At 35.7% G+C, this 11,811-nt stretch overlaps 1 protein-coding gene across 10 annotated transcripts in view; it reads left to right on the forward strand.

Annotated features, from left to right (window-relative positions):
• EXOC1 (exocyst complex component 1) overlaps positions 1–10,981 on the forward strand; it is a 31,332-nt gene extending 20,351 nt beyond the window's left edge. For 6 of the 10 annotated variants that reach the window (XM_027885549.1, XM_027885554.1, XM_027885551.1 and 3 more), the window contains 9 exons: positions 1,133–1,177; positions 2,303–2,466; positions 4,130–4,240; positions 4,740–4,816; positions 5,351–5,579; positions 6,591–6,774; positions 7,945–8,144; positions 9,325–9,519; positions 10,301–10,981. In XM_027885549.1, the coding sequence (XP_027741350.1) occupies positions 1,133–1,177; positions 2,303–2,466; positions 4,130–4,240; positions 4,740–4,816; positions 5,351–5,579; positions 6,591–6,774; positions 7,945–8,144; positions 9,325–9,519; positions 10,301–10,453 (1,358 nt within the window). In that variant the 3' untranslated portion in view covers positions 10,454–10,981. The remainder of the gene's footprint in view (positions 1–1,132; positions 1,178–2,302; positions 2,467–4,129; positions 4,241–4,739; positions 4,817–5,350; positions 5,580–6,590; positions 6,775–7,944; positions 8,145–9,324; positions 9,520–10,300) is intronic. The other 4 variants (XM_027885553.1, XM_027885557.1, XM_027885555.1 and 1 more) reach the window with 1 other exon arrangement.
• The last annotated feature ends 830 nt before the right edge of the window (positions 10,982–11,811 follow it).

Raw genomic sequence — 11,811 nt, forward strand, 5'->3', positions numbered from 1 at the left:
GATTGTCCAGGGCCTGATCTTTGTTTGTAGTTCTTCACATTCTGTTGTAAGTCCCATGTGTTTGGAAATTGAAGACAATAAAGAAGTGGGGCCAATGCATGACAGTTGCATATGCCAAAATATATCATGCCTAAAATGTTTTTATTCAAAACCTGCCAAAACCCCCAAGATCTAAAAACTAGGCTGGAATTAAATTTCAGTTTGATGTTACAATTATCAGTACTGTTGCCTTCTTGAGAACATCTGGTATTTAAGACATGTTTGTGGCATTTAGAAGTATCTACTCATTTATTACAGTAGGTTCTGCTTGCCTGGTCCATTTTTGGGGGCTTGTAGCATCCATCCTCATCAAGATCTTTAATACCACATACTGCTTTTAGTGTATGTATGCAAATGCCTTTTACTGGTTGTGGATTCTCTATTTTTCTACAAATGCCCATTTACTCTAAATTTCACATTGAAGTCCACTTGAGGAAACTGTTTTATTCTGAAAAGATGGGGGAAAAAATTGTACATTTTTTTTAATATATATTTATTATTTTCATCCTCTCCAAATTTGCAGTCATCAGTTTTTGGTGCAGCATAAATACAAAAGATGTATTCTCTTGTAAACATCCTGATTTGCAAACAGAAAAAAGGTTAGCCATTAATGGTTTTGCAGTATCAGTGTATGTTTTTTAAATTGAAAAGGTGGACAATATCTCTGACTCAGTAAAAAATTACATAAGTACATTTTAATTTCTTCAAGTCTGTTATTGATATAATGATTTATCTTGAAAACTGAGTCTTTTGCAATATTAATTCTGACAAATAAAGCCCTAATTTAATGGACTTCTCAATTTGGGAGACTTTGAATACATGTTACCAAAAAATGTTCTTTGAACACACTATATATAAAAAAAAGCAAATTTTAATACCTAAAAGCTTACTCTATTTTCCATGTAGCTTAGATACTGAATTTCTAGAATAGTACCTCTCCAACTAAATGTGTTTGCAATGTAGTTACTTGCTGCTTATAGTTCTCCGCATGTTTCTTTCCAGTTAGAGCTTAACTTGCATCTTGTGCATGGTTTGTGCAGACTGCATTTTAACTTGTCTTTGTCTTTGATGCTTGCAACCTAATCCATCCCAGCTACACTGCCTCGAAAAGAAAGTGCTGTCAAACAGGAAACTGAGAGTGAGTATAACTAGTTGCATTAGTTGGTATTGTCAATGCATGTGTGTCGATGTTATGATGTGCTGCATCATGGAGAATCTACCTAACACTGAAGCACTCTAGAATGAAATAAGCATTAGCAGAATCATTGATTTTGCAAGGCAAAAACGAAGCACAGCTGTAGTGTCCCAACGCAGAAGTTGAAAAGGTTTGCAGGTAAAGGCAATATCTTCTGTTTTCCCCATGCTACTAGTAAAAATAGGTTTGTGCCTGAGAGCTTGTCATAGTTTTCCAACTCTTACAGTAAGCTGAGGTGGCAACTTAGATTTATAGACTTTGTCTTGTGACTAGATACCAACATAGCAGTTAAATGAGACTTGCAGGGTTGCTTTTAAGTTTCTTTGTGGTTTAGATGTGAGAAGTTTACATGGTAGCCAAATACTGATAATTTCTTGATCTTTTTTGTTACTAGCTTTCTCTATTCTGGTCTAACATTTCTGAGAATTCTGAGAAAAAAACCAACCAAATAAAAAAAAAACCATTTTCCTCACCCAGGAGAAGGCCTGACAATATCAGGAAGAAATGACTGAATATTAATTATGATCAAAAGGAGAGGAGAGCATTAGAAGTAGAGTTACTGTGGAGCTGTAGATCCAGCAAAATAGCTAGAACAAACCGTGTAGACAAAAGGATGTTAACAGCAGGAAGATCAAGATGAAAAAGTGCCTGTGCGTACATAAAGCTTTTTAATTTTTTTCCCTCTTGGGCATCAGTTCTGCTTGTAGCAGCTTTTGCCCAGAGTATATTCACCAAGATCATAATTGGTGTTCACTTTCAAGTTTTCAAGAAGAATATCTATCCCAATGTTCCTGTATTTCAGAGTTTCATTCCTTTTATACTTTGTTCCATAGTTTACAATGACAGCCTATACAGCTATGTTGTACTTTGAAAATTGCTGAAGTATTTCAGTTACCTTGTAACAAGAAAAGAATGTCTACAGCAAAAGCATTTTTAGCTTAGACAAAAATTGACTTGTTTGATTTTAGTATAGGACTACCATATTGATCTCATATTCTGTAATGAACCTGTTCTTCAGTATTTTATTCTGCCTTTGCTTTCCTTCTTCACAGTGTCTTTATTTCACAGGTCTTCATGGAAGTTCTGGAAAACTGACTGGGTCTACTTCTAGTCTAAATAAACTCTCTGTTCAGAGTTCAGGAAACCGTAGGTCTCAGTCATCCTCACTGTTAGACATGGGAAACATGTCTGCCTCTGATCTTGATGTGGCTGACAGAACAAAATTTGATAAGGTAAAAACCAAAATACTGCATAGGATTCGTGCTTAGTTTTGTATTAGAAGCATCTTACACATTATTCTTGTATAGTTCAAAAATCTATAGTGTTTAAATATTAAAACATGCCAATTTCAAGTCTATATGCACCATGCATCTAATAAAGGCAGTTTCTAAGAAATACGTAGATCAGAGTATTATTCTCTGATTATAAGGTTTTATTTAGTTCCTTTAGATGTTGTGTGTGATATTTAAAGAATATCAAACATAAAACAAATGGTCTATTAAGTTGAAGCCAAATACACATTTTTAAGCAAATAGGAATTGAGCTGATTAATTAAGCTGATATTATTTTTCTCAGTACAGATATTAATGTGTTCTCTCACATTTTGCCAGTATGGAAGCAAAACTGAAAGATATGAAAGCAGAAACTTATGTAATCCAGGATTTGAGCATGGCCCTAAAATCTTATTTATACTGGTTTCACATCAGTTATCATCACTTTTCAGCTTTAACAATGGCACTAAGTTACTCCTGGAGTGTCCTCATCCTCTTTTAAAACCTGCTGTCCCCAACATGTTGATTTTTTCCCCCCCAAACCCTTAAAAGTGACAAGACTTACTATTTCTTGCGGAATTTACTCCTGGAGTGTCCTCATCCTCTTTTAAAACCTGCTGTCCCCAACATGTTGATTTCCCCCCCCCCCCCAAACCCTTAAAAGTGACAAGACTTACTATTTCTTGCGGAATTAACTCCTCAGTGGAAGGAAAAGCAGCAGTTATCAGTGAGAGAGAAAAATATTTTCCTTGTTCTCTATTGAATTGTTTGATGGAGATGAGTGTTCTTCTGACCTCTTCAAATCCTTGCTCAGTCTTTTTGTGGGAGGAAATACTATATGCCTGAAACAATATTAATTGTTACTACAAACCTGTAGCAGCAACCTGTCTAGAATTAAAACGATAGCTTGGTAAAACAGCTTTATGCAAGTATTGTGCTATTATTTTCAACTTTCGACTTATATATATACAAAGTTATAAGCTATTGAGCTGACCTACTAGGTTGTTTCATTTTTTTCCTATGGGAATTTCCATCAGTATGGATTTCAGTTGTGATGATATTGGTTTCCTTTATGTAAGTTATTGCACGTATTAATCGCTGAATACTTGCAGGGAAAATTCTGTGTTGTGTAAAGACGACGGATTAAAAATATGTCTAACGTTTGACTTACAATTTCCATAGTTTATATGAATAAAATGGAATTATTTTCTTTAATTATGGCCAAAATAATGTTTTGTTTAAATCTAAAAATTGTGATGCATACTTCAGTACAAAACCTACTTGTTGCTTTCTGTAGCAGGTATATAGAAACATATACAGTTGACCTGTTTTTCTTACCTAAGGATTTAAATTTTGCCTCAGGCTCTGTTTAGAAAACTTACAGTTGTGGAAAAACATAGGTTATTCTTTTCTTCCCAGTGTCACATGCATGAGAAAGGACTATGTTGAAGTTGCAGCTGTAGTTTAAAAGATAGAAGTTCAAGCTGTTTCCATTCCTGTTAAGTAGTAATAAGTCTTCTAAAGCTTAGTGAAGTTAGAAAGTATATGCAACAAACAGTTAAAATTACTACTGCTAACTGTTCATAGTATTTGGTGTGTTGATCAAATATTTGGCTTTCTTTAGATTTTTGAGCAAGTATTAAGTGAACTGGAGCCTCTATGTCTAGCAGAACAGGACTTCATTAGTAAATTTTTCAAACTACAACAACATCAGAGCACGTCGGGAACAACATCGGTATGACTTACCTTCTCTATCACTGAAGTAAAAAGTATTGACTAGGCCTCACAAGAGAAATTTGAAATAAATAAATTTGAAATTTATCTGGCAGTTATGTGATCTAGGTGTTCAATAATGTGTTTTTCGTGATCTAGGTGATCAATAATATGTTTTTCTCCATGATCTGGGAGGATCTTTATTTTTGGCTGACCAATACAAAATCTGTGAAAGAAGGACTGACAGGTTTCTTTGCCATGGCTTTATCTCCTCAAGAGATTACAATAAACACTTGACCATGCTATGTAGGAAGACAGTGGGGGGTAATTGTGGATAGTGGTGGAACATGACCAGAAAACACCAGAACCTTGCACACTTCTATATTTTCCACTCTGGAGGCAGGGGGTAGTGGAGTAGGAAGCTGCTAATCATATAGGTTTTATCAGATATACTTATTACTTAGATATAGAATTGGAGACAGACTTTTATCTTTGTTGACCTACATTCCTTTTTCTTACAGAATGAAGTGGAGGAAATGGATGGAGTAGCTTTATCTCGTTCGTACACTTCTGGTGTTCCACAAACGATATCATCTGAGTATGTGCTGCTGTTGTTTATTACTGATTCTTAATTCTTAAGCCTACTTTTGAATTTATTTGGCATATAAAACTTTTCCCTGTAATCAGATATTGTTCCCTTTTAGTGGAACTGAATAGCGAAATCTTAATTTTTAGCTACAAGACATTGAGTGTGTCAGTAAATAGAAAATTTTTGTATATAGGGTAGGGTGTTTCTGTCTACAGTGGTGTAAAAGAGATGCTTAATTCTCTTAGTTTGCAAAGTAAAAGTAGGTACTGTAATATGAAAAATGTGCTTAGCAAAGTTCTGAGAGTGTGTGGCAGCTTCCACACAGAAAATACTTTTTGGAATATTTTATACTTGTGGCTATTGACTTCTACTGTGTGGCATTGATGTTTCTTCCTTAGCAGCCTTCTGAAAATCGTGAGACTTGCTGAATGAAAACAAGAGTACTATATCCAATAAATATATCCTAAAAATGTTATGAAAGAATATGTAATACAGCCCAGTAAACTGTTAGAGTAATATTTTTCTCTTATACATTTTTAATAGGAAGGACATGATCCGACAAATGATGACAAAAATATTTCGTTGTATTGAACCTGAGCTGAATAACCTTATAGCGCTGGGGGACAAGATTGATAGCTTTAATTCCCTTTATATGTTAGTTAAGATGAGTCATCATGTATGGACAGCACAAAATGTGGACCCAGCTTCCTTTCTCAGCACAACCCTTGGAAATGTTTTGGTGACTGTCAAAAGGAACTTTGATAAGTGCATTGTAAGTTTTTAGTTTTTCTGATTAAGCTAACTATAATATTATAGGATTTGAATTTTTTTTTATTTTGAATTTTTTTATGGTTAAATTTTGCTTTAAATTTGAAGAGAAAATTAGTAACTGTATTGCTCTTCTACTGGCTAAACCTTCGAAAAAGATAAACTAATTGGTGGTTTTGTTTCTTTTTCTTCTCCATTCCAGTTTTCTTCAGTAAATAGCTATTTTTAACAAATAAGACCACTTATTCACTTCTGTTAGCTGGTTGGCGGTTTTAGTTTTTGTTTGTATTTCTACTCCCACTGAGATTACTGAAGTCCATTAAGTAAACGATAGCTCTCTGCCTTTTTTACTTGCTGAAGCAAAAGCTCGTGGACTTAGGAGGGTGTGGAGTTCTTTGACACTCTGAGCAGTGGCTGCCTCTACTGCCAGGAACTTCTTTTCCTAATACAACCATGACCATTATATGAAGTATGGCAATTTTAGTGAAAATGTAGTTGGTGGTATAATTTTTTTCTTAATTTTCATCAATGTAATTTGACTTCAGGCCAACATACATTCTTGATCAGTGTAATGCTTAAAATATTTTGAAGGGTTTTTTTTAATTAGACTAAAAAATAGTATTTCAGCAGCAAAAAGAATTGTTAGCTTGGCTGAATCAGAAAAATGAAGTTCCTCATTAGATTATTGAATGAATATTGTTAATTGCTTCTGGTGCGTAAGTTTGGGTTTTTTCATTGTTTGTTTCTTTTTCTCAATAGTAAGTAAACAAAGGAGAATAAAAGCCCATCTTCCCGTTTTCTTTCCAGTTATTTTACTTAACAAATTTTTAAGGGTAAAAAGGCAGAAAAATTAAGTATTAGTCTTTCTATTTAATTATATATTAATTGAAAGGTAAAATTATCTCTGTGTTTGGATAAATATCAGTTTTCAGTATGTCTGTTTTTTTTTAATAGTTGTTACTTAATCTGTACGCATATATTAGAGACTAACATCTGTTCTTGTTTTAAATTTAAGAGTAATCAAATGAAGCAGATGGATGAAGTAAAAATCTCAAAGAAGAGTAAAGTTGGGATCCTTCCATTTGTTGCTGAGTTTGAAGAGTTTGCAGCTCTCGCTGAATCAATTTTTAAAAATGCAGAACGACGAGGAGATCTAGATAAAGCCTACACAAAACTTATTAGAGCAGTTTTTGTCAGTGGTAGGTCTTCTGAGGTTTTCATAGCTACTAGAATTGTTTCCTCCTATTTATATATAATTTTGCTCCAATTAACAAATGATTTTTTTTAAGACTGTTGCAAGCCATGTGACTGATATTATGGCTGAAATTTTGGTTCTCTTATTGATAGGTGAGCAAGTGTAATCCTTTTGATTGTAATATACTTTTTGAGAGAGAACTGTAGATATTTCCCTTTGTATATATCTGTAATGTTGAGTTATGACAGAGGGAAGTGGTTGTGACTCTGGGGAGGAAGAGAAGATGGCAGCAACACAGCATGATCAATCTTTAGTGGCTTCCTGTATTTTTTTTCCTGTAGAAAATTCCATGGGAGTATATGGCAGTAGCAGACTTTTCCTAGTTGGCAATTCAGTGTTCTGACTGAAGTGAATCATTATTGATACTCTGGTAGTTTCAGCAAAGGATTAATGGACAAACAGGCACAGAGATTTAATTGTACTCTTGGTAGAAGCCATCCTCTTTCAGCCTGCTTTTAGGTGCAGTAAGGGAGTGATAGGTAGAATTTCTTTTGCCTGCCTGTTGTTTTGTTTGGATTTGGGATGATGTTTGTTTTTTGGGTTTGGGGTTTGTTGTTTTGCGGTTTTTTTTTGAGTGGGAAAGAAGAGTAGAAGATCTAGGATTATCTATTTTTATTATTAAATTTAGGGACTGACAGTAATTTTGAACATAAAACTAATAAGCAAAAATTGAAAGACTAAGAAGTACATTTAAAAAAGTACCCAGTACCTTATTGAAGATTTTTGTCCTACTGAAGGTGGGAATTGATTTTTCTTAAATAACTCTGTCATGTAAAACTTATTAGGGATACTGAAAGCTTTCATGTAAGCCTCCCCAGAGCGTGGGTTGTTTCGCAGTTCTGTAAATGAGACTATACATAGGTACTATTTTGTATCTTGTGACTTGTCATACAAATTTCATGGTCTTAGAGCCTGTATTTATCTGTTACTTCTTATGAAGGCTGTCAGATACTGTTCTGTTTAGTGGCAATTCTGGTAATTACTCATACAATTGTTTATCAGTTACATGAAATTCTAAACTCCTTTTTTGACAGTATTATAGTTATTGGTTACGTTTTTTTGAATTTGGTTGTCCTTTAGGTATTTTAAGTATTTCGCTTCCTGTTTCTTTCAGTTGAGAAAGTAGCTAATGAAAGCCAGAAAACACCCAGAGATGTGGTCATGATGGAGAACTTCCACCATATTTTTGCAACACTTTCGCGCTTGAAAATTTCTTGTCTGGAGGCTGAGAAAAAAGAAGCCAAACAGAAATACACTGATCATCTTCAGTCTTATGTAATCTATTCACTTGGACAGCCTCTTGAAAAATTAAATGTAAGTATATTTGAGTATACATTTAAATGGTACAGAATAGCTTTGAATGTTTAGTTTGCGCTATTTGATCTCTTTATCACTGCATCTGTCATAATCTCTTATTATTTTGGATTGAGCGTGTCTGCCAAGAGTACTTGACTCATCAGGGTAGCAGTCTTGGATGAAAATCAAATTTTTCATGGCAAATGATAGTACTGACTAAACATCAGTGTCTTAAGTAAACAGTTTTGAAGAAGGAAAAAGTGAGGGGAAAAGTAATCTCAAGCTTTGGGATAATTTTCTTTACTTCAACTGCAGAGAAAATTACTGTAGTAATTATTCAACAATAAGAAGAGTTCTAGGAAAGCTCTGTATGTGTGAAGCGTTAAGAGTGGTGACTTAAGTTCACACTCAGTTCTGCCTAGTGAATGTCTTCCACTGTTCTTTGCTTTTTGAGGCATCCATTTTGCGTGTGTGTGAGAGAGAGAAAAAGAGAGCGAGCCACTTTGAAGCTGAACACCATCCCTGCCCCCTCCTCCAACCCTACTTTTTGTTGTTGAGAATGACATTATGTGCTATGGTTTTGTCAGGTTTGACTCGTTCAGCAATAATAAAAACATTGTTATCAGTCCTGTTTTAGCCACAAATCCAAAACCAGCACCGTATGGGCTGCTATGAAGACACTTAACTCTGTCCTGGCCAGACCTAATGCACTTTTGTGGCTCTACCTGCACGTTCATAGGAATACTTCTCTCCATTTGTGTTGAGCCAGCTGGTGGTCAACAGCAGTGAGAGTGAGGGCAGTTGTGAACAGCTGTGCTGTTGTGCAATTATGGTTTAAGTAGAGATGCTCAGGTGCTTAGTGAGTATCTGAAAGATCCAGTATTTTCCCAGGCTATGAGCTCATTAATTGAGGATTTTGAGGCTGAGTGATTATTAGTTATAAGGTTGCGAAGAAAAGCTAGAATGCTTCTGGAAATTATCAATTTCAGTCTTATGCTAGGACCTGGAGCACTCTGTTGTTGGGCTGTGTTTTAATATCTATGGCTTAGCACTGCTTCATGCCCAATTAAAAAAAAAAAAAACAAAAATGGGAGGAACACAGCAATCATGAAGCAGAATCAAGACTTAACTGCATATATCCTTGTCAAGTTAATTAGTTTATGTTGTGGTAGTCATTAATGCTGTTATTTGTTGTTAGCACTTTTTTGAAGGCGTTGAAGCTCGCGTGGCACAAGGTATACGGGAAGAGGAAGTAAGTTATCAGCTGGCTTTCAATAAACAAGAGCTTCGTAAAGTTATAAAGGAATATCCCGGTAAGGAAGTGAAGAAGGGATTGGATAATCTCTACAAGAAGGTAGATAAACATCTCTGTGAAGAAGAAAACTTACTTCAGGTAAACTAAAAAATGACTTAAAAACCTTATAATGTTTACACAGAGGATTTTTATTACTGCTTTTACATATATATTCTGTGAGAATGATCAGCATAACTGAAAAAAAACATGAATTTTGAGTCGAGGTTTTTGGGTTATTTTATAACTCTATTTGTTTAACATCGATTTGAAATGTGGTGGTAAAGTTCATAAAGCAAAGTCCTCTACGATTCCCTAGCTGACCATTAAGAGGTGATCCCTGTTCTGCAAAATATACTGGACGTAGATAACTAGATTTAAATGCACCGGTAACCTGATGCAAAATTGAGGTGGTGCACACAGCAGAATACACTTGCAATTACATCTTTTCTGATAGTTGCATTATCTAATGTTTTTGTTATACTCTGCAAATTTCTTACTGGAGTAAATGATAAATAGATTTATGAGTTAGGCTTGTTTAAACAGCTGTTTAAAATCTGAAACGTGAATTACAGCACAGTTCTGGTTCAGGGTATTTTCTTGAAAGACAAACAATACCTCTTTCAGGAAAACTTCCTCATCTTTATTGTTTTCTGCTTCGCTCATTTGGTAGGAGTCACGTAAACACTACAGATCTTAAAGGGTGGAAAACATCAGTCTTTTTAGGTAATGCAGGAACTCCATTTATGGAACTTTGTCAGCCAAATTTTAACTGAAAAATGACACCTGAACTGAGAATGAACGAACGAGCCATTGTTTCGTAGTTCATATATGCAGTGTATTGTGCCAGTTGACTTTTCTTAAAGTTTGCTTTCTTTGGCAGGTTGTGTGGCATTCCATGCAAGATGAGTTTATACGACAATACAAGCACTTTGAAGGGCTGATAGCTCGCTGCTATCCTGGATCGGGAATTACTATGGAATTCACTATACAGGATATTTTGGACTACTGCTCCAGTATTGCACAGTCTCATTAAGTTCTTGAAAGGGAAAGAGAAGCTAGCAAAATAGGTGCCTGTGTATAAGGGATTCAAACACTATAAATGCTATTTGTTTTAAAAAGTGGATTTCCAATCTTATGTGTAGTTAACTGCTGTATCTGTTGAGTTACACTCCGCTTCAAATGTCATTTGGGGCAAAATGAAACAGGATTTGTTTTTCTTCTACTGGGCTGAAGTACTGTTTGAACGCATTAATTCTGTGAAACACTTTGGACAGAATTTTTCCTTTCCCCTAATATTTAGATACTTTTATTTATAATTCCTCCTCGTGCTAGAAGCAGTAAGCGCTACCTTCTTAGTATGCAAAAAGGATACTACTGTTTTCACTAATATTTTGCATCTTGGAAATTATGTAAGCATTGAAGACTATAAAATACTTTCACTTCCTTGTTCGAGGAAGTGTTGATGTGAATTTTATGCAGGGGGAAGACTGAATTCGTTTTCTGAGTTGTAATGTGACTATGGCTATTATTCCCCATTAAACTATGTTCATCATCATCTTTATTTCTGTGGAGTGTTATTTCAAAAAGGTGAAAACAGAGTTAATTCCACTGTTTTGTCTCTGGCCATTGAAGTAGATTTGCTCCATTTCTCCATGTGTTGTTTTTCTTCTTTTTAGCATCAGTATTCTCCCACCTGATGCAAGCCCTTCCTCCTCCTGAAGCTTCAGTTGCCAGGGATTCAGGACATACATCTTCTGTACAGCTTGATGAAAGTGCCAAGTTGTTGGATAGAGATGGGGTGTATATAGAATAGAAACAGGTACAATAAAAGAAAACAAGCAGACAGATATAAGATTTTGGTTTTTGAGATGCAGATGCAAGAATAAAAGACTAGTATGTATGAGAAAGTTTTTTTCTTCTGAGTTTTGTAACAAACATGCTATGTGACAACTCATTGAGGCATCTGGATTTCACAGAATGGTTTGGTTGGGAAGGGACCTTAAGATCATCTAGTTCCAACCCCCTGCCGTGGGCAGGGACACCTTTCACCAGACCAAGTTGGTCAGAGCTCCATCCAACCCGGACTTGAAACACTTCCAGGAATGGGACATTTCTAGGTAACCTGTTCCGTTGTTCTCACCACTCTCCCAGTAAAGAACTTCTTCCTAATATCTAATCTAAAACCTACCCACTTTCAGTTTGAAGCCATTAGCACTCCTTGCCCATATAAAAAGTCCCTCTCCATCTGTCTCGTAGTCTCCCGGAGCCGGGCTGTCGGCACGGGCCGGTCCCTCCTTGTCAGGGTTTTACCGGAGCGCTGGGGGATCTGCAGCGCCCCCGCTCCCAAGGACCCCCCGCCGCTGGCTCCGGGGCCGACGGAAGCCGGGGAGG

The sequence above is a fragment of the Empidonax traillii genome, unplaced genomic scaffold, assembly GCF_003031625.1.
Source record: "Empidonax traillii isolate 1590-97213 ecotype Southwest subspecies unplaced genomic scaffold, ASM303162v1 scaffold167:size2001844, whole genome shotgun sequence".
Lineage (NCBI taxonomy): Eukaryota > Metazoa > Chordata > Aves > Passeriformes > Tyrannidae > Empidonax > Empidonax traillii.